Raw genomic sequence first — 24,000 nt, forward strand, 5'->3', positions numbered from 1 at the left:
TATTCTTTAATTCTCACAGACCAAAATTAGATAACTTAGGTCCTGTGATTAAGATATATTTACCCGATCTATTAGTTTAAACTTTATATATACCTTACATTTTATAATTGTAAATAGAATTTCCTTTTAGAGATTCCAAAGAAATAAGGAACAAGTCTGAGCAGTTAACTCCTCCTTCTCTAGGACATTTGGCTAAATCATGATTCTGCAACACACTGCAGACATCTTTTCTGTCCATTTTACTTGCTACCACCATTGCTGCTTGGTCCTTCTTATTATTGGTTCTGGATTATTTGACTTACAGTATTCAGTAATTACTTTTCTTTACTATACAGATGAAATAAATACCTATCTATACTTTATACAGACATATACCCAAATGAAGCAAGTTATTCAGCTATATTAGGATATCACTAAGTGAAGTCGCTCAGTCGTGTCCAACTCTTTGTGACCCCATGGACTGTAGCCCACCAGGCTCTTCCATCCACGAGATTCTCCAGGCAAGGGTACTAGAGTGGGTTGCCATTTCTTCTCCAGGGAATCTTCGCAACTCAGGGATAGAACCCGGGTCTCCCACATTGTAGGCAGACGCTTTACCGTCTGAGCTACCAGGGAGGTCACCTACTTAATAACAAATTAAATATAATCCATATTTACTTTCATATCACTACCAGTTTGTCCATACTTGATATTTTTTTCTCTTGAGTACCATTATGGAACTCATTGTACTGCAAAATATTTATATATTTTTAATTAACCATAATTATTATTGATGCTCAAATTGTTACAGCTTGACTATGTCAAGCTGGTTCATTTTTGTCCTTTTTTTCCAGGCCTATCCTGGAAAAATATTTTTTCTTCTTTAAGACATGGAATCAGCTGAAAGTCAAGGAAGCACTTAATTTCTTTGAGAGACTACTAGTATTTGAGAACAAAATTTGGGTAGTTGAGGATATGTAAGTTGGTGGTGATACTGCAATTTTGCCACTTTTTAAAATAAGTGATGTGAAAAAAATGTGTCAGAAATACAACTTTGGTATTTTTTAGTTTAACAAATTACTTTTTCATAAAATATAAGGTTTACAGCTACTAAGATTTTCCACAAAAATAACATTTCAAATTACTTGCCCCTCCACATTACATCAGATTTTCCTTTTGAAGTTCATGGTTAATCTTTTCTGTCCTTCACTTAAAAATCTTCAGTAGCTTCCCATTGAATTTATGATAAATTTAAAATTATATCATAAGCTGGCCCCAGTCTACATCTCTGTCTTTATCTTCTCTCACTCTCTCGTTCATTAATCCTTCCACATTGGATTTTTTTCACATCTCAAATGTACTAAATAAGATATTTGGTTCAGCTTCCATTCTTGGGTTCTTGGGCCAGAGGAAACTGGTATAAAAACAACACAAAAATACAGTCACTTTCTCTTTGTATCCCTAACACCTAAAACAATGCCTAGAATATAGTTAGAATCAACTTTTTTTAAAAACTAAATTAAATATCATATTTATTTGACAACAAACTTCATGAAAATGAACTTACATTATGGCTGCAAAACAGTGTTATCAATCAAAACAAATATTGTATAGATCAAAATGGAATTCCAAGAACTTTATAACAATAGAAAATGGTGGTAGCATAAGAAGAAAACACAGGCCAGAAAAGGATCCTGAACAGATGAGTTTGAGAACATTCCCATTTGAAAAAAAAACATCGACAGAGGAATGGATAAAGAAGATGTGGTCCATATATACAGTGATGGAGAAGGAAATGGCAACCCACTCCAGTACTCTTGCCTAGAGAATCCTGCAGACAGAGGAATCTGGTGGGCTGCTGTCCATGGGGTCACACAGAGTTGGACACGACTGAAACAACTTAGCATGCATGCAAGCATTGGAGAAGGAAATGGCAACCCACTCCAGTATTCTTGCCTGGAGAATCCTAGGGACAGAGGAGCCTGGTGGGCTGCCATCTGTGGGGTCGTACAGAATCGGACATGACTGAAGTGACTTTGCAGCAGCAGCATATACTGTGGAATATTACTCAGCCATTAAAAATAATGAAATAATGCCATTTGCAGCAACATGGATGGACCTAAAGATTCATATTGAGTGAAGTAAGTAAGACAGAGAAGGAGAAATACCGTATGAAGTTCCTTATGTGTGGAATCTAAAAAGAAATGATACAAATGAACTTAATTACAAAATAGAAAGAGACTCACAGAGAGAAAACTTATGGTTGCCAGGTTCGGGGGGGTACGGATGGGAGGAAGAGATAGTTAAGGAGTTTGGCATGGACATGTACACACTGCTATATTTAAAATGGATAACCAACAAAGACCTACTGTATAGCACAAAATAAATAAATACAATTTTTTTAATGAAAAAAACTTTGTAGTCTTCTGCTTCAAGTTAGTTTAAGGGGCTTATCTACCCTTAGTTTAAATACATACTTCAACAAAAATTAACTATAATATCTAATAAGTTGCCATAGTGTACTACTGTATGCAGAATTATAACCCTTAAAAAATCATTAAAAGAATAGATAACTAGAAAATAAACCTTTGTGTATATGACTAGATAGTTTTCAACAAGGGTGCCAAGATTACACAGTGGGGAAAGGACAATCCCCCTAACAATAGTGCTGGGAAAACAATGCAGAAGAATGAAGTGGGACTCTGATCTTACACCATATACAGAACTTAACTCAAAATGGATTTCAAAGACCTAAATGTAAGACCTAAAACTATTAAAACTCCTAGAATAAAACACAGGGGAAAAGCTTCAGGATATTGGATATGGCAATGATTTATTGGCTAGAACATCAAAACCTAAAAACAAAAGCAAAAATAGACAAATGGGACTATATCAAACTCAAAAATTTTTGTGCGCCCAAAGAAAAAAATCATTAGAGTGAAAAGGCAACCTGTGGAATGGGGGAGGATATTTCCAAGTCACATGTCTGATAAAGGGTTAATATCTAGAACACATGAGGAACTTCTACAATCCAACAACAACAAAAAGAACCCAATTTAAAAATAGAAAAAGGACAAGAGAATAGACAGTTCTCAAAGAAGATAAACTAATGACCAACAAGTAACTGAAAAGATGCTCAACATCACTAATCATAAGAGGAATGCAAATCAAAACCACAATGAAATAACCACCTCATACCCATTCCAGCCAAGCTATTTCAACTCTGAAATGATGATGCTGTGAGGGCCTCCCTGGTGGTCCAGTGGTTAGGAATCCACCTTGCAATACAGTGGACACTGGTTCAGTCCCACATCTGGGAAAATCCTACATGCCACGGGGCAACTAGGCCCGTGTGCCACAACTACTGAGCCCATGTGAGGCAACTACTGAAGACCATGCACCTTAGAATCTGTGCTCCACAGCAAGAGAAGCCACCGTTAAGAGAAGCCTGCAAACCACAACTGGAGAGTAGCTGCAACTAGAGCAAGCCCATACACAGCAGTGAAGACCCAGCATAGACAAGATAAATAAATATTACTTTTTTAAAAAAGATGATGCTGTGTAAGTGCTGCACTCAGTATGCCAGCAAATTTGGTGAAAACTTTGCCACCGGACTGGAAAAGGTCAGTTTTCATTCCAATCCCAAAGAAAGACAAAGCCAGAGAATGTTCAAACTACGGCACAACTGCACTCACCTCACACGCTAGCAGAGTAATGCTCAAGATTCTCCAAGCCAGGCTTCAGCAGTACATGAACTGAGAACTTCCAGATGTTCAAGAAGGATTTAGAAAAAGGCAGAGGAACCAGAAATCAAATTACCAACGTTCATTGGATCATACAAAAAGCAAGAGAATGCCAGAAAAACATCTGCTTCATTGACTACACTAAAGCCTTTGATTATGTAGATCACAACAAACTGTGGGAAATTCTTAAAGAGATGGGAATACCAGACCACCTTACCTGCCTCCTGAGAAATCTGTATGCAGGTCAAGAAGCAACAGTTAGGACAGGACATGGAACAACAGACTGGCTCCAAATTGGGAAAGGAGTACATCAAGGCTGTATATTTTCACCTTGCTTATTTAGCTTCTATGCTGAGTACATCATGTGAAATGCTGGGCTGGATGAAGCACAAGCTGGAATCAAGATTGCTGGGAGAAATATCAATAACCTCAGATATGCAGATGATACCACCCTCATGGCAGAACATGAAGAGGAACTAAAGAGCCTCTTGATTAAAGCGAAAGAAGAGAGTGAAAAAGCTGCCTTAAAACTCAACATTCAGAAAACTAAGATTATGGCATCTGGTCCCATCACTTCATGGCAAATGGATGGGGAAACAATGGAAACAACAAGAGACTTTATTTTCTTGGGCTCCAAAATCACTGCAGATAGTGACTGCAACCATGAGATTAAAAGAAGCTTGCTCCTTGGAAGAAAAGCTATGACGAACCTTGACAGCATACTAAAAAGCAGAGACATTACTTTAATGACAAAGGTCCATATCGTCAAAGCTATGGTTTTTCCAGTAGTCATGTATGGATGTGAATGTTGGACCATAAAGAAACCTGAGCACCAAAGAATTAATGCTTTTGAACTATGGTGTTGAAGAAGACTCTTGAGAGTCTCTTGGACAGCAAAGAGATCAAACTAGTCATTCCTAAAGAAAGTCAGTCCTGAATATTCATTGGAAGAACTGATGCTGAAGCTGAAGCCTGATACCTTGGCTATCTGATGCAAAGAACTGACTCGTTGGAAAAGACCCTGATGCTGGGAAAGATTGAAGGCAGGAAGACAAGGGGACGACAGAGGATGAGATGGTTGGATGGCATCACCAACTTATTAGACATAAATTTGAGTAAGCTCTGGGAGTGGGTGATGGACAGGAAAGCCTGGTGTGCTGCGGTTCATGGGATCGCAAAGAGTCAGACATGACTGAGTGACTGAAGTTAACTGAACCCATTGTTTAACTGTATGGGATTCCTGGGAAATGTAATCTAGTTCTGTGGCCTGAGAAAAAGTTTAGTCAACATGTAACAGCCTCTTTGGGTGTCCCTGATGGCTCAGCAATAGAGTCTACCTGCAATGCAGGAGATGCTGGTTTGATCCCTGGGTCAGGAAGATCTTCTGGAGAAGGAAATGGCAACCCACTCCAGTATTCTTGCCTGGAAAATTTCATGGACAGAGGAGTCAGGCGGGCTACAATCCATGGTGTTGCAAGAGTAGGACACAACTTTGTGACTAAAACCACCACCACCCATCATCAGGATGGCCACTATCTAGAGAACAGAAAGCAACAACTTTTGGCAAAAATGTAGACAAAAAATTGGAACCTTTGTGAACTGTTGAGGGGAACGGAGTGTAAAACAGTATAACCACTAAGAAAAACAGTATGGACTGTGTTAGGTGCTCAGTCGTGTGTGACTCTCTGCGACCCCATGGACTGTAGCCCGCCAGGCTTCTCTGTCCATGGAATTCTCCAGGCAAGAATACTGAAGTGGATTACCATTCCCTCCTCCCAAGGAACTTCTCAACCCAACGATTGAATCTTGGTTTCCTGCCTCACAGGCAGATTCTTTACCATTTGAGCTACAGGGAAGTCTCCTGTTGTCTCTTGGAAAACAGTATGGAGGCTTCTTAAAACACTAAAAATAGAATTACTATATGAACCAGCAATCCCACTCAGGTGTATATCCAAAAAAAATTTAAAGGAGAATCTCAAAGAGATATTTGCACACCAGTATTCATTAAAGCATTAATCACAATAGCCGAGAGGCGGAAACACCCCAGATGTTCATCACAGATGAATAGATAAAATGTATATTACATACAATGGAATATTATAGAAGGAAATCCTGTTACATGCTATAATATGGATTGATGAGCATTGGAGGTATTATTTAATAAGTGAAATAAGCTAGTCACAAAAGGACAAATACAACATGATTCAACCCATATTTAGTATCTAAAGTAGTCTAATTATAGAAACAGAAAGTAGAAGCATAGTTGCCCAAAGAAGGAGAGGAAGGGGAAGGGGCAATTAGTGTTTAATGGATACCAGAGTTTCCGTTTTGCAATATAAGTTCAAGAGATCTGTTGCACAATAACGTGCATGCATTTCCAACAACAATGAAGTTACTGAAATAAACCTATAATCTCCTGAGGTACTTCAAAGAGTTGAACATGAATGTAAATATTCTTAGATTTTTTTTAAAATAGCTTATTTTATAGCCATAGCCGTTGCATCTGAAAAGACAGCAAGTAGTATTCAACTGCTTCAGTATTAGCTGCATATTACACCTAAGCAGAGTGGGTCTGTGGCTTATATTTATTCCTGTTTTGAGAAATAATAGGCATTAAGGTTTAGAGTAGCCCAGGAAGGTGTCACCAGGGGAAGGGACTTTGAGCTGAAACTTGTATGAATGAGTTCCTGTGAGAACTGTTTATGTTGAACATAATTACTATTTTCCCCCTATCCCAGATTTGGCATTAGGGGAAGGAAGTTACATTTTTCATCTTCATATGGTCCTAAAGCATCTTCCATTGCCAAATCCCCTTGCTTGTGTTCTATGGAAAGAGAAGAAGACTGTATAATATTTTCTGAGGGAATAATAGAGGAATACCTAGCATTTGACCACACAGATATGTGAGTATTATATCTTTTAAACTTTTTTACTCCCCTGTTTTGTGTATTAGTATCTATTTTATAAAGTATGCCACCAATATTCTCTATAATTAAACTTATATGTTATTTATGTTCTATTACTTCTCAGTTGTCCAGCATTCATATACTTAATTGATAAAATTGCTTCCACATACCAGTCTTCATTGTATGTTTTTTCCTGCACATGTCATTTGCCTCTTCCTGAGATTAAAGTTTTAAATGAATTAATTTTTTCTATACATATTTTGATTTTTCTTCTTTGTAAATTATCACCAGTAATTCATGGAAACTTTTTTCATCTTATTCTAAATCCAGGCTCTCTTACTGTTCGATGCTACATCCCTGAAATATTAACCTCTTAAACTATTCCTCTAAGCCTTTAGAAGTTCAGAATGATACTCACAGTAGCACATCTGAAAGTGAGAATTTCAGGCTATGAGGCTGTGGTTAGGTCTAGTTAGTGTCACATGATTCTGGATTTTCCTTCCCTTATTTCCTATTGAGCCATGCTTACTTTTATGTTCAATATATACAGTCCTAGGCTCAGGTAGACATAACTCAGATTTCTATACATAGCACCAATGAGCTAGCTAATTGTTCCAAGAGAATCATATGTATCATATGTATGCTCTTTTGGTTTTCCAGAGATTTCCCCCTTCCCTTTCACTTCATCTGGCCTGAGTCAAATTATCTGTATTTTCTCCTTTTTCCTCAAAGGTCTTTTCCCTTCATTTTAGCTTTAAATAAAGCTGATTTAACTACTCCAAAATGTGATGTTCGTGACTCAAACCCAAATGAATTTTCAAGTAATACAGGGAAGATTTTTAGGAAGGCAGTCTTCTCTTTAGAGATACCACTGAGATTCTGAGATGTCATGAATGAAATCATGTAAGTTTGGAAGAAAATAAGATATGAAAGATTTTTTTTTTTAATAGTTTGGGAATAGGGAAAGCCTTTCTAACTACAGCTTAAAATCTACAAGTCATTTAAAAATAACTACTTAAAATTTCTGCATAAAAAATTCATAAAGTCAGAAGACAAACTGGCAAAAATATTTGCAGTTAATGCATGCACAGAGGCTTAACTTCCTTAACATGTATATCAATAAGGAAAAAGACAAAACGAAGAATACGGCAGAGTTCACATTGTAAAAAATGGATCTTAAATATATGAAATGAAACTCAGTCTCATTCAGAGATGCAAATCAAAACTATCATGAGTACTCTTTTACCTGACAGACTATCAAAAGACAAAAGATAAAGAAATTTGATTATTCCTTGAATGAGAAAATAAGCATATTCTTTCACTACTGGAGAAGTATACCACCTCTTTAAATTGAAATGCACATACCCTTTGACTCAATAATCTATTGATAGGAATCTACCCTACAAATAAGATACTTATGTAGCCAAAGAACTACATACATACAGTCTCCAACTTAAGATGAGTTGACTTATGAATTCTTGATTTACAATGATATAGAAGTGATACACATTCAATAGCAACTGTCCATTGAATTTCTGTCTTTTCCTGGACTAGTGATATGCAGTATGACACTCTCAGGATGCTGCTCAGTGGCAGCAAGCTGCAGCTCCCAGTCAACCACACTATCATGAGGGTAAACAGCCAATACACTACAGCCATTTTATACCCATAAACCATTGCTTTTCACTTTCAGTAGAGTATGAAATAAATTATAAAATAGGCTTTGTGTTAGATAATTTTGCCCAGCTGTATGCTAATTTGTCTTCTGAGCACATTTAAGGAGGCTCGGCTAAGCTATAATGTTCAACAGGTTAGGTGTACTAAATGCATTTACTTACATTTTTGTTAGTTTATTGGTTTGTAACCTAATACATTGGCAACCCACTCCAGTGTTCTTGCCTGGAGAATCCCAGGGACGGGGGAGCCTGGTGGGCTGCCGTCTATGGGATCACACAGAGTCGGACACGAATGAAGTGACTTAGCAGCAGCAGCAGCAACCTAATACATAAGGAATATCTCTAGAAATATATTGTGGTATTGATTATTAAAGCAAAAAAGTTAGTTGATCAACAGCTGCCTGGCTACATATATTATGGTATATCCAATGGAATACTCTGCAGTTATTTTTTTAAAGAGGCAGATTTACATATACTGATAGGGATCATGGGCCAGGATACATTGATAATTGGATAAGCAAGGTGCAGTACAGTGTATAATGGAACTTTCTCTGGATTTATGTGTTTGCTTCTGGGAATGAGGACTGGGGTAGAGATATAGGAAACTTATTTTTCACTACATGTATACATTTCCTTCTAAACAACTTTAATTTTCATCATATGGCTATGTTATCTTCTCTTAAAAGAAATATAAATTGAAATACAGTTAATACTAATTAGGTTCCCTGGTGGCTTAGATGGTAAAGAAGCTGCCTACAATGCAGGAAACCTGGGTTTCATCCCTGGATCAAGAAGATCCCCTGGAGAAGGAAATGGCAACCCCACTCCATTATTCTTGCCTGGAGAATCCCATGGACAGAGGAGCCTGGAAAGCAATAGTGCATGGGGTCGCAGTTGGACACGACTTGAGCAACTGACACACACATAGCCTCCTCCACCACTTAATGCCGGGCCAGCTCTTCCTTTGGAAAGGAGAAGCAAAGAGAGTCTGGCTGTCTTGCTTAAATCTTAGCATCCTTCTTCCCAGCCTAGTTTCCTATTTCATTCTTGAGTACTTTGTTACCCTAGGAGTAACTTTCACTGTTAAGGCGAGAAGATACTTCTCTCTACCCGAGTCAGTTCCACAATTTGCTTTATCTTAGTTTATACTGTCACAGATAAGCACATCTATCAGCCAGATTTTCTTCCCCTATTTGTGCTATTGATACTCACTGCCAAAGAAGAGATATAGCCTTGCCTAACTGGGAGTTTCTGAATTATAGATACAGATTCCAGAAGAGCCAGGTAGTTTCCTATGCTGTTGGGCTTCCCTCTTTTTCCTTTACAGTCAGTTACCAAATGTTTATTTAGGTTAGTAAAAGTATACAACATAATAATCTATGTGGACTATGCGACGAGTTGACTCACTGGAAAAGACTCTGATGCTGGGAGTGATTGGGGGCGGGAGGAGATGGGGACGACAGAGAATGAGATGGCTGGATGGCATCACTGACTCGATGGACATGAGTTTGAGTGAACTCCAGGAGTTGGTGATGGACAGGGAGGCCTGGCGTGCTGTGATTCATGGGGTCGCAAAGAGTTGGACGCGACTGAACTGAACTGATGTGGACTATTTCCCTAATGAATCACTGCCTCAAATAACTATGCAGCATAATCACAGTTACACCATTCAGTGTGTCACGTTAAAATAATCTAAATGTTATCCAACTACAACAAAAAGATTATTTCTGTGTTCAAGTCATAGCTTGCTTGTTGCTCAACTGACAGTGCCATCTGTTTAAAGCTAAAAAAAAGTACAATGATGCTCACCCTTGTTTTTCTTGTTCTATTTTTTGCCAGAATAGGGGGGTGGAATGGGGGTAGAAAGGAAAACGCAGAGTCTTCTCTGTTGAAAACTTCCTTCACTCACAAGAGAACTTAATATCTGTGCTACGTATGTCGGGGGGGTGCATATTTAAGGGGGAGAAACACAGATCACATTCCTAAGCTGCACAAAAGACAGTGGTGAACTCTCAGTGAAGAAGAACCATGAAATCTTTCCCTCTTGTTTCTGTTACAGGGAAGAGGAGTTTCATGGAAAGAAATCAGAAGCAGCCACGGAGAAACAGAAATTAGGGTATCCACCCATTGCTCCATTTTACTGCATGAAAGAGGATGTCCTTGCTTATGTGTTTGATGACGTGTGGAGCAAGGTCCTAAGCTGTATGGAGCAGCTGACACGTACTCACTGGGAGGGATTTGCTTCTGGTAAGGCTCTTTGTGAAAACAATGTAAAAAAATAATTAAGACTTCCAAACCCTAACCAGTCTATTAGATTATGTGCTTAATAGTACAAAAGAATCATATTTGTATTTCTTATAGAAACTAACAGTTGGACAATATTTGGGAATGACTGAATGAGTAATGAGGCCTAGTCTATGATGACTAGAGATTGAGCTTTCTTTTTGAATGTAATTATTTGTAAGAAAAAAAAACATGTGCAAGTCACAAGTACATTTTAAAAACCACTTTATTGAAGAACTGATATACAATAAACCAGTAAAAAAGTATATAATTTAACAAGTTGATTTATGTATATACAGCCATGAAACTATAATAGTCAATACAGTGAACATATCCATTACTCGCAAAAGTTCATGACCTTGTAATCCCTCCCTCCTACCCTTGCCCAACTCACTATCCTGAAGTGACAACTTATTGCTTAAATGGAATCATGTTGTATTGTCTCTTTTTTTCAGTCATCTTCTTTCTCCCAGTATAAATCATTCTGAGAGTCATCCATGTGTCAATTATTTATTCCTTTTATTGCTGAGTAGTATTCCACTGTTCCACAACTTGTTTACCCATTTATCTGTTGATGGATATTTGGACTATTTTCATTTTTGGTCTGTTAGTGCTTTTATGAACACTAGGGTACAAGACATATATTTTGACATATATTTCCTTTTCTCTTGGGTAGATTTCTAGGAGTGGAACTGTTGGAGTATATGGTTAAATGTATATTTAATGTCTTTTAACAATTGTCTGCATTGGTTTTCTATGTTGCACAAAACATTAACACAAACTTAGCAGCTTCAAGCAATACACATTTATTATCTCACAGATCTGTGAGTCAGAAGTCCAATAACAGCCAGCTAGTCCTTTACTTAAGATCTCACAAAGCTGCAATCAGGGTGTTGGTCAGAGCTGGTTCTCATGTTGAGGCTCATGCTTTTGGAAGCATCCAGTTTCTTGTAGCTGTAGTAGTCATGGTAGCTTACTTCTCCAAAGCTTTCTCAGTAAGAAAGACTGACAGCTAATCTACTAGCAAGACAGAAGATTATGTAACATAATCAAGGGGGTGACATCCCATCACGTTTACCATTCATCTATTGGTTTGAAGCAAGTCACAGGTCCTGCCCACACTCCAAGGGAGGGGATTACACAAAGGTGTGAACACCAAGAGATGAGAATCATGGGCTGGGGGGGCACACTGGAATTTGTCCACTACAGTCCTCCCACTGGCCCCCAGTGAGTCATGTGCTCTCACATGCAAAGTACATTCAACTCTCTTTAAAGGTTTCCAAGAGAATCATTCTTGGTATAATGGAGCCTCAGCTCCAAAGATTTTTGAATCAGGTAAGAATGAAGTTCCTGGATGTAATACAGGGCAAGTGAAGTTATTGGGGGCACAATTCATTTCTATTCTATAGCCCTATGAAACTAAATACAGAAGCATAAACATCTAACTATTTAATCCAGCCATTCTGTTCTTAGAGACAAATTATTGATATTTGACCCCAACAAACCCAACATATAGTAGTGGGCCAGGAAAAGGATAACCATTGTAGACACTCCAGTTAACGGCTGGGGTGGGGGAGGGGTCCCTAGCAATTCTGAAATACACCTGTGAAAACATTCGGGATTCCTTCATCAAGTTTGAAGGCCCGGAAATAATCCTCTTAGCTCTCTGCTTTCCCCTCTGAGCTCTTGATTTCACCCTCTGAGTCATCCTATTAACACGAAAGGTATCATGTTTGTAGCTAAGTAATTGTATTAGGTTGCATCCTGCCAGTAGAATTTTCGGGGCCTGATAGCCTTCCTTTATTTGGAATCTTTTGCCATCTAGAGAGATTGAGAATTCTCAAAATCATTAAGTCCTGTTTTCTTTATGTTTAATAGTTTTTCCCTCAATTTCTCTCATCTCGTGTCTTATTATAAGCAGCAAGAAAAAAATCAGGCTTCACCTTTAACACTTTGCTAGGAAATCTCCATAGCTGTATAACCAAACTCATCACTTTGAAAGTTCAGCTTTCCACATGAACTTCACTTCACTACACTTGCTGTAGTGTAGACCATTTCACTACACTTTCTGTCATAAAATAACAAGCATCTCTTTTCTTCCAGTTTCTAATATGTTCTCGCTTCTTCTAGTTTCTAATATGTTCCTCATTTCCTTCTGAGCCTTCCCCTACAGCACCCTCCAAATCCAAATTTCTCCTAAGTGTGTTCAAGGTAATTTGTGGCTTCTCTATCATGCTTCTCAAAATTCTTCCAGCTTCTATCAGTGAACAGTCAAAAATGAAATTAAGGAAACAATGTATTTACACTAGTATCAAAAAGAATAAAATACTCTGGAATAAACTGAACCAAGGAAGTATAGGACTTCTACACAGAATACTACAAAACATTGAAAGAAAATAGGTAAGGCCTAAAGAAAGCCTTCCTCAGTGATCAATGCAAAGAAAGAGAGGAAAACAATAGAATGGGAAAGACTAGAAATCTCCTCAAGAAAATTAAGAGATACCAAGGGAACATTTCATGCAAAGATGGGCTCAATAAAGGACAGAAATGGTATGGACCTAACAGAAGCAGAAGATATTAAGAAGAGGTGGCAAGAATACACAGAAGAACTATACAAAAAAGATCTTCATGACTCAGATAATAACAATGGTATGATCACTCACCTAGAGCCAGACATCCTGGAATGCAAAGTCAGGTGGGCCTTAGGAAGCATCACTACCAACAAAGCTAGTGGAGGTGATGGAATTCCAGTTGAGCTATTTCAAATCCTAAAAGATGATGCTGTGAAAGTGCTGCCCTCAATATGCCAGCAAATCTGGAAAACTCAGCAGTGGCCACAGGACTGGAAAATGTCAGTTTTCATTCCAATCCCAAAGAAAGGCAATGCCAAAGAATGCTCAAACTACCGCACAATTGCACTCATCTCACATGCTAGCAAAGTAATGCTCAAAATTCTCCAAGCCAGGCTTCAACAGTTTGTGAACTGTGAACTTCCAGATGTTCAAGCTGGATTTAGAAAAAGCAGAGGAGCCAGAGATCAAATAGCCAACATCAGTTGGATCATAGAAAAAGCAAGAGAGTTCCAGGAAAAACATCTGCTTTATTAACTACGCCAAAGCCTTTGACTGTGTGGATCACAACATACTGTGGAAATATGGGAATACCAGACCACCTGACCTGCCTCCTGAGAAATCTTATGCAGGTCAAGAAGCAACAGTTAGAACCGGACATGGAACAATGGACTGGTTCCAAAGTGGGAAAGGAGTACATCAAGGCTGTCACCCTTGGATGACAATATGTCACCCTGCTTATTTAACTTATATGCAGAGTACATCATGGGAAATGCCAGGCTGGATGAAGCACAAGCTGGAATCAGGATTACCAGGAGAAATATCAATAAACTCAGATATGCAGATAAAGGAGATCAGTCATGGGTGTTCACTGGTAGGACTGATGTTGAAGCTGAAACTCCAATACTTTGGCCACCTGATGCGAAGAGCTGACTCATTTGAAAAGACCCTGATGCTGGGAAAGATTGAAGGCAGGAGGAGAAGGGGACAACAAAGGATGAGATGGTTGGATGGCATCACCGACTCGATGGACATGGGTTTGAGTAAGCTCTAGGAGTTGTTGATGGACAGGGAAGCCTGGCATGCTGCAATCTGTGGGGTCACAAAGAGTTGGACACAACTGAGTGACTGAACTGAAAGAAATGGAAGGGGTTTCCCAGGCGGTGCAGTGGTAAAGGATCTGCCTGCCAATGCAGGAGATGCGAGAGATGCAGGTTCGATTCCTGGGTCAGGAAGATCCCCTGGAGTAGGAAATGGCAACCCACTCCAGTATTCCTTTGTAGAAAATTGCATGGACAGAGGAGCTTGGCGGCCTACAGTCCATGGGGTTGCAAAGAGTTGGACTTGACTGACTGACTGGGCACACACACAAAAATGGAAAGACAGGCTCTGCTTATGTATTGGAAGACTTAATATTGTTAAGATGGCAATCTCCCTAAATATATATACAGGCTGAGTGCAACTTTATCAAAATTCCAGCTGCCTTTTTTAAAAGGCAAAGATAATTCATATAGAGATGCAAGGTATCCTGAATATCCAAAACAAGATTGAAAAAGAACAAATTTGGAGGATTCACACTTCTTGATTTTAAAAGATAATACAAAGCTACAGTGATCAAAACAGTGTAGTACTGGCATAAGAACATATATTGATCCATGGAATAGAATAAGAAGTCCATAAATAAACCCACACATCTATGGTCAATTGATTTTCAACAAGGGAGCCAAGCCTATGGGGGAAGAAGGGTCTCTTTAAGAAATGATGCTGGCAGGGAATATAGCCAATATTTTATCATAACTATAAATGGAGTATAACCTTTTAAAATTGTAAAAACACTATGTTGTATACCTGAAACTTACTGAATATTGTAAATCAACTCTGTCAATCAAAAAAAAAATTCAGATAGGGGAAAAAAAGGAAATGGTGTTGGGACAACTGCAAAAGAATGAAGTTGGACCGTTACTTCACATCTTATAAAAAATATCAACTCAAAATGGATCAAAGGAACACACTTAAGAGCTACATAAAATTTAGGAGAAAACATTGGAGTAAATCTAAATGAGCTTGGATTTGGCAGTTGATTCTTAGATGTCATCTGACACCAAGACCACATACAACCAAAGAAAAAACAGATAAATTGGACTTCATCAAAATACTTTAGGGTGTTATCAAGGGATATTATCAAGAAAGTGAAAAGACAGCCTACAAAATGGGAGGAAATATATGTAAACCATACACCTAATAAGAATCTATTATCCACAATATATAAAGAACTACAACCCCAAAATGAACAATCCAGTTAATCGGCAAATAACTCAAAGAGCAGTTACTCCAAAGAAGATAATCAAATAGCCAATAAGCACATGAAAATATGTTCAAAATCATTATTCATTAGGGAAATCAAATAACCAAAACCACAATGAGACACCACTTCATACCCACTATTGCGACTGTATTGAAGATTTTAAAAGGACAGTAACAAGTTTTGATGAGGATGTGAAATTGGAATGCTTGTAAATTAATGGTGGGAATGCAAAGTGGTACAGTCACTGTGGAACCAGTTTGGCAGTTCCTCAAAAAGTTAAATTACCATATGACCCAGCAGTTCTACTCAAAGGTTTTTATATAACCTAGAGAAGTGAAATATAGCCACACAAAAGCCTTGCATGAATGCTGATAGCAGCATTATTCATAAGAGTCAAAAAAGTGGAAGCAACCTAAACATCCATCAACTGATGGATAAACAAATGGTTTATCCATGTGTTATGGACTGAATTGTGTCCCGCTTAAAATCCAAAAGCCCTAACACCCAATGTGGTTATGTTTGGCGATATGGCCTTTAGAGAGATAATTAAGGTTAAATGAAGTCGGACCTTAATCCTATAGGGTTGATATCCTTAAGAAAAGGAAGAGACATTAGAGTTCTTCTTTCTACGCATGCAAAGAGAAAAGGGCATGCAAAGACAAAGCGAAAAGGCAACTGTGCCTCGGAGCCAGGAAGAGAGGTCACACTATAAACCAACCCCAACAGCACCTTGATCATGGACTCTGAGGCTCCAGAACTGTGAGAAAATTAATTTCTGTTGTTTAAGCCACGCAGTCTCTGGCATTTAATGGCAGCCCAAGTAACTAATACTTCATGCACAACATTTCGAATATGCTAACCACCACTTACTTTTCTGTGTATCCATAAATTTAGGTTACTGTGAAACTTAAAGTTTGAAAAAAAGAAGACAGTAATTTTAAAATGGAGCTAGAGGATCTCTGACTGGTTTGGTGGGTTGACTGAAATGTCCTAAAATAGGGGTCAGCAAAGTTTGTGTATAAAGAACCAGGCAGTGAATATTTTAGCCTTTGCCAGCCATCCAATCTGTTGCAGGTACTTAACTCTGCCCTTGAAAGCAGCCATAAACAATATGTATGCAAGTGGATATAGATGTGACACCATTATACACTCAGTATATATCTTCCCCAAAGACATGTATAATTACCGCTGCCACAAAAACTGGCAGTGGTAATGGGTATGAAGTTTCACTAGTCATATGGCTATTTAAATTTCTAATTAATTACAATTAGGTAATTTTAAAATTCCATTCTCAATCACACAAGCTAAATTTTTTTTAATTGAAGTATAGTTGATTTACAGTGGTTGTGTTAATTACTGTTGTACAGCAGTGATTCAGTCATCCATATATACATATCTTAATATTCTTTTCCATTATGGTTTACTATAGGATACTGAATATAGTTCTGTGCTATACAGTAGGACCTTGTCTTTTTTAATCCATTCGATATATAAAAGCCTACATGTGCTAACCCCAGTCTACCACTCCATCCTTCCTTCAGCCTCCTCCCCCTTAGAAACCAGTCTGTTCTCTAAGTCCATAATTTTTTGTTTCACAAATAGGTTTGTGTCATATTTTAGATTCTACAAATGATATTTGCCTTTCTTTGACTTACTTCACTTAGTATAATAATCTCTCATTGCATCCATGTTGTTGCAAATGGCATTATTCCATTCTTTTTATGGCTGAATGGTATTCCATATATATATATATATATACACACACACACACATCTTTATCTATTCATCTGTCAGTGGACATTTAGGTTGTCTCCATGTATTAGCTCTTTTGAATTATAGTTTCGTCCAGGTATATGTCCAGGAATGGGATTGCTGGATCATATGGTAACTCTATTTTTAGTTTTCTAAGGAACCTCCATACTGTTTTCTACAGTGGCTACACGAGCTTATAGTCCTACCAGCAGTGTTAGGAGGGTTCCCTTTTTTTCTGAAATTTCTTTAGCACATGTTATTTGTATACTTTTTAATGATGGCTATTCTGACTCATGTGAGCTGGTACCTCATTGTTTTGATTTACATTTCTCTAATAATTAGCAGTGTTGAGCATCTGTTCTTGTGCCCACTGGCCATCTGTATGTCTTCTTTGAAGAAATACCTACTTAGGTCTTCTGCCAATTTTTGGATAGGGTTTTTTGTTGAGCTATATGAGCTGTTTGTATATTTAGGAAATTAAGTCACATCATTTGCGAACACTTACTCTCATTCTGCAGGTTGTCTTTTCATTTTGTTTATGGTTTCTTTTACTCTGCAATAGCTTGTAAGTTTTACTAGGCCCCACACTAGCCAAATTTTAAATCCTCTATAGCCACATGTGGCTGGAGGCCACTATCCTGAAGAGCACATATGTAGAACATTTCCTTCAATCTCCAAATGTCCCATTAGATAACTTTGCTCTAGTAATCTTTGCTTTTCGTTCTGCCAGGAACCAACAGGCATCACCAGCCTGAGAAACCACTTTAAAATAAATTCATGGATTAAAGGGTTTTTTGGAACCATGCAGGTGGTATGAAACTGGGCTACAAATATTAGTGAAGCCTAGCTTGAGATTATGAATTCTCAGGGAAGATTTTTTTTCACAGTACTGTTGCTGTGGGTCTGAAGATATCCATGGATAATAGATTCTATTCCTTTGCTCAGATGATGAGAGTAATGTTGCAATCACCAGACCAGCTTCACAAAGCCCCTGTGTGCTGAGTGAACTACAACCTTTGGTCTTACCTCGAGTGCCACAGTCTAAGGTGCTGTCTATCACCTCAAATCCGGTAAGTCCCACAGGGGAATGTACAGGAGGGCCTAGGCCTGTTCTTACAGAGAAGTCTGCTCAGTTATTTGCCTTAATTGTATCACTATGACTTTTTTTTCCAGTAAACTTATGTGTTATCATAGTAACCCAGCGATTCTTTGCAAAAGTTTCATTTTGAAAAAACAGCAAGTTAGAGTTGATAAGTAATTTTCAGCTCTTTTGAAAAGGTATCTATAAGCTATGCAATTGAGATTCAACTATATGGTCAGCTCCAGGCAGCTTTGGGAAGAATGAAATATATAATGAAATGAGGGGCCAATGTCAGATTTTCTGTGGCCTTAACATTCTATCTTTTGAATTTCTTTTTGACTTTTTCCCTCTTTTTTTCTGTTATCTTGACCTACCTGGTTTTTATTTTTTATATTTGAATCTGTTGACTTTTTTGCTTTTGGATGTTTAGCAATCATTACCCAGGTGTAAAAGGCAAACCAAAGGGAGGAGAAAATGGTTTCAAAAAAGTCTTAAGCATATAAAGATGGCCATTTCTTCCTGGTTGATGAGCCTGATCTAGTATTTGCTTTGTTGGTATACTGGCCAGATACTGTGCAGCTATATTTTTAAAAGCGTTATTTAAAAGTAAATTCAGCTTGTACATAACTATACTATATATACCTGTAACTTATATAATACTGTACATCAGTTATACTTCAATTAAAAAATAAACTCAGCAAGGCCCATATCTTATCACACTGGAGGATGACCCAGGTAATCTAATATTCCTGTGACAGTAATAAAATACTTCTATATGTCAAACTGGTCTGCTTATGGTTTAAGTAGCCTAAGCCCTGAAAAGTTAACACACACATTTCTAGTTGTTAATGACCAAAGGAAGGAGAAGCAATAATCCAAATATTCTAGAGAGAAAGTAGGAGGAAAATGCCTACTTGGGAGAGGAGGAGCTAACCAGAAAGGGCCCTGAACTGATTACCTAAGAGAGAAAATAAATGGGACACTAAGGTGGCAGTGGCAGTCCATGTAAGACTAAATCCTGCTAACATTAGAACAAATAAGATTAACTCCTTCTAATAAAGTCTTCAGATTTGAGCTTATTATTGAGAGCTGACTGCTTCAGGTGTAGCAGAGAAAGCATTAGCAGAGCACAGGATTATGTGACGGTAAAAGAGATTATATACTAGAGTTTACCCTTATTCTTCCCATTTTTGTTCCAGGTTGTTTTTTCTAATGTAATGTAAATAATAACAAAGGTCCTCTCTCCCCTATGAGAATGGCTATTAATTGCTTTCACATAAGTTGATCAGGCTTCCCCATTCAGAAATGAAAAGGATGACTCTGATCTTGTCATCTTAACAGTGGACTTGGGGCCCCAGCTGGGATACTGGCCAAGATACCACAAAAGTTAAGGCATAGGAGAAAAAAATATATAAATGATCTAATTTTGAGATAATAACTTTTGGCAAAGTTGGGAAACTAAGCTGGTATCTTCACCAACCAATGAGAAACATCTTCTTTTGATATATAGATGAGTCTCTGTCAAGCAGCAAGTGGTCATCAGCCAAATGTGAATGGTCTCTTGGTTCATGGGATGCCTCTACAGCCAAGAAATCTCTCTCTAATGGACAAGCTCCTGTAAGAAGTATAAAATTTTAAGACTGTAGAGTTTAAGTAGATCACTAAAAGGAAAACAAAGTCAAGTCAATCAACACACATGTATTGAGTACCTACCAAGCAACCAAAGACATGTGGGGAGTAAAAACACATAAGGAAAATGGTCTCCACCTTCACGGAGCTGATAAAATAACTGGTGAGAAGACACAGCAACTAAAAAGAGACCTAACCATGTAGGGCATTCCTGTGACTGAGTACCAAGTGTGTGTACTTCAAGTGAGTGAACACTATGGCAGTCCCAAAGAAGGGAAGTATTTTGGTGGGTAAGTGCAGGTTTTAAATGTGTCCAAGAAAGATGGAAGTTTGGATAAGCAGAGAGGAGTAGCAAGGCTATTCTAGATATGAGAAATGATGTCGTGAAAGGTTTGGAGACAGGAAAATACAAATATTTAGAAGAGAAAGCAGATCAGTTTTTGCTATAGTAGAATAGGAGGCAGTAGGTTAGAACTTCAGTGTTCTGATCAAAGACCACTGGTGTGATTAGTGGGAAAGAAGAGACTGAAATTAAAGAACTTTGGAACCAGACAATAGAGGGTTTTGAATGTCTTGTTTCTGAGATCCATTCATGTTGCATGTGATTCTCTTTTACTGCCAACTAGTATTCTATTTTAATAACATACCACTATTTATCCATTCTTCTGTTAATGAACACGGGCTATTTTTCAGGTTGGGGCTGTTATATACAAAAGGCACTATACATATTCTTATAATGGTCTTTTTTGTGGACATATGGTCTCATTTATCAATATACAGAAGTGAAAGGATAAGTATATGTTTAATTTTATAATAAACTTTTGTAAAATTTTTTCAAAAGAATTATAACATTTTACATTCCCATCCAGCAGTGTATGAGTTCAGCTTTGGAGAACATCAATTTAAATCAGGAATTTGAAAGATTTCACAGCAGTAGAACATAGATTGGATTAAAGGAGGAGGAACTGAAGGTAAAGAAGGAGTCTAATGCAGGAATTCAGACAGCTATGGGTCTGTTCTCAAGATGTAGCCAAGACTAAAAAAGTAGTAAAACAGTTTAGGAGTTATCATAAAAGAAATCAGATTCTATAAAAACAGAGGAATAAAGGTGAACTCAGATTTCAAGCCCAAGGGAAGATGGTTTGGGGACAGGGAAGATGAGTGTAGGGTCTGTTGAGTTTACAATGATGGGCCATATAGAAGAGGTCAGATTTGGAGACTGATCTAGAAGTGTGGAGGTGATAAATCCACTTATGAATGAGTAGTCCAGAGGAAAAATAAAGATGAATGAAGAGCAGCTAAGGCCTAAACTCCTATAATTAGAAAGCAGGTAGGCTCTGTAAACAAAGGGCTTAAGTGAGTGGTTAGGGAGGCAAGACCAGAAAGATCTCTTACAAGTAATGCTCAAGGTTTAGCCCTATTCTATGATGGGCATTTTCCCTTCAAAGTTCTCCAAACTCTGAGGCATATTTTGTGCTAGAGGATACCAAAGTGGCCTGAAAGCTTGAAGAACGTGATGAAAGCCAAAAGCCCGTGGCAGAGTGTTGTTCTTCCACTTTCCCTCCATATCACAGCGTAAATACTATCTCTTAGGTGCCTTACAATAAAATCAAAGTCTCTCATGTGCTTAAAACACAAAAACGAAGCACCTGAATTTGTGGGGCAGAGTTTAAGCTACTGAACTGTTGAATATGGTATTTTATTTACCAGAGTACTTACAGAAGAGTATTGTATTTCACAGTTGTTTACTCAAATGGGGATCTACTGACCTGGGCTGCACAAAGCTCTGAACCCTTTGCCTGTTCCCAGCTTTCCAAGGAACCCCTTACCCCTGTGGGCTTCAACTAGCTCAGCATATTAATCTCTACAGTGGGAGCCACCCTAGTGCCACACCACTCCTAAGCAGCAATACTGGCCTTTCAACTAAGTCTTTCTGATGACATGCCTTCAGCAAAAAGACTGCCTCCAACATGGTAGGAAGCACATTCCCTGAGGTAAACTTCTGGGAAGCACTTTGGAGTAGCTACACTACAGATTAGCCTTTACCAGTAACTGAAGAAGTGACACTGATGGCAGGTGAATAAAGTACTTGCTTCCCAGGTCTCCATCCTAGTAAATCATGTGTAAGACTGAAATGATGTCCTTCTTTCAGGTACACATTGTCATTCCTGAGATAAATTATGTGACATCTAAAACTAGGTTATTTATTGATTGTTTTCTCTTTTTGCCTTTCTCTCCCTTGAATGTACTTGAAAGTTTAAGGCTTTTTACCCTTTGAGTTCTGTCTCCCTGTACAGAGCAGTCTTGATCTCACTGTGGGTTTCTGATATTTGGCCACTAGAGATCTTGATGACAAGCTACTTATGAGACCTGGGTCCAGTACCATCTTTTCAACTCGAAATTGGCCAAATCGAGCCATGAAGCTTAGTACATCATTTCTGTCATATACAGTGCAGTCCGCCAGGAGACGCAACCCCCCACCACGCACCCTTCATCCCATCAGCACAAGCCATTCACGCGCTGGAACGCCAAGACTTATGGACGAAATACGCAGAGGATCCCAAGTGTAGGTTTCAAAAGCAGAATTTCTGGAATCTGTGGTAAACTAATGAAGAATTTTACATATAGAATGAATTTAAAGATAAGATTGAAATATATGCCTATGCAGTAATCACTACATATTCTTATGATGAGTTGTACACTGGTTTAAATCTAATACAGAAAAAAATGGAGTTGTATTTGAAAAAAATAGATATACTTCTGATTATACTTATCTTCCTTCTGATTTAGCTAAACATATTTCCACAAATAAGATGTTGGCTAGAATATTCCAACGGAACTCATCAAAGGAATAGAAGACATATATATTTTATTAAAACATTTTCCTTAGTGGAAACATGCTCAGTAAAATTCTTCCCCCAAAAGATGATTAGTTCTCCTTTAATATTTTTCCGTACCAATAGGATTTACTTATTTCACTGACAATGAAAACTTCATAAATCTCAGATAGGTAGCTGCCTATACCAGGAAAAACTGTCCCTTGGCACATCTTAGTAAATAACAGTAAACATGTCCTCTTCCCTTTTCCCACCTCATTGTACAAAAGACTCCAAGTCAGGTTTTTAAAGTAAAATCCTTCCATTAGTTGTTAATTTAAAAAACATCTTATGAGGGTTGATTTCTAAGACTGTGATCAAGGGTAGGAATTAATAACACCATAACTGAATTCAGCGTTTTGAATTCAGACTCTGAATGAAGCATATGTCACTATACTTCTCTCCCAACATTTCTTAATTTTGACTTTATTGGTATATTATCTATACCAATAGAGCTACACATTCACTTGGGTATGAGTGGTTTTGATGTAAAATTAATCTCTCATCCCTCTGACAGCACTTTTTTCAAAGTGGAAAAATAAGTTGCTTTTTTTCTGGGATATGAAAAGTATCATTCAACTTTAATTACTGTCTTGGGCATGAGTAATACTATAACTGCTCCAGATCCTTTGGAAGGAAATAAAAGTTTAGGATCCTTACCTGGGAATTATAATTTTTAGTGAAAAGGACAACCAGAAGGCCCAGAACTGTGAGTTTCATCAGATGCGAAATTACAAATCTATGAATTTGTCAGAAAAAAAACAACACAAGATAGGGAAAGTTGTTTTATTCCAGTTCTTTGTGGGAGAAAGGGTCAAATTCTGCTGTGCACTCAGGATGAAGTTTCAACAAAAAATAAGAAAATACTATGAAGAAAGCCCAAAATCTTCATTCTCCAAAATCCTTTGAGATCTCTTCACTTAAAAGAGTAGGCAGCTTAAAGCTTTCTGTGCATGACATTAAACTCATCTGTTCAATGTATTTGATTCTAACCAATTTGTTTATATTGTAATTTTATGCTTTCATATCTTGGTTTTTGCTGGTGGGATCTGCAGCCCTGTGGCGGCCGACTCGCTCTCCTCTCCCTCACCACTGCTGCTGAGTCGAAATAATCTGCTGCCACCTATTGGCGCAGCTGAAGCAGAGCACTTAAGCACAGTGGGGCCACAAAGGCAAATGGTATGTCCCCTTCCTATTGCC

General features: G+C 38.0%; 1 protein-coding gene across 7 annotated transcripts in view; it reads left to right on the forward strand.

The window, feature by feature from the left end:
* The window catches only part of FAM149B1 (family with sequence similarity 149 member B1), a 51,679-nt gene that overhangs the window by 24,002 nt on the left and 3,677 nt on the right, over positions 1-24,000 (forward strand). For 2 of the 7 annotated variants that reach the window (XM_055425467.2, XM_055425470.2), the window contains exons 6-11: positions 6,461-6,625; positions 10,364-10,551; positions 18,160-18,284; positions 19,806-19,912; positions 22,266-22,490; positions 23,856-23,979. In XM_055425467.2, the coding sequence (XP_055281442.1) occupies positions 6,461-6,625; positions 10,364-10,551; positions 18,160-18,284; positions 19,806-19,912; positions 22,266-22,490; positions 23,856-23,979 (934 nt within the window). The remainder of the gene's footprint in view (positions 1-6,460; positions 6,626-10,363; positions 10,552-18,159; positions 18,285-19,805; positions 19,913-22,265; positions 22,491-23,855; positions 23,980-24,000) is intronic. The other 5 variants (XM_055425468.2, XM_055425478.2, XM_088842001.1 and 2 more) reach the window with 3 other exon arrangements.

This window comes from Moschus berezovskii, chromosome 12 (genome assembly GCF_049115385.1).
Source record: "Moschus berezovskii isolate FMDL1 chromosome 12, NW_MosBer_1.0, whole genome shotgun sequence".
Classification (NCBI taxonomy): Eukaryota; Metazoa; Chordata; class Mammalia; order Artiodactyla; family Moschidae; genus Moschus; species Moschus berezovskii.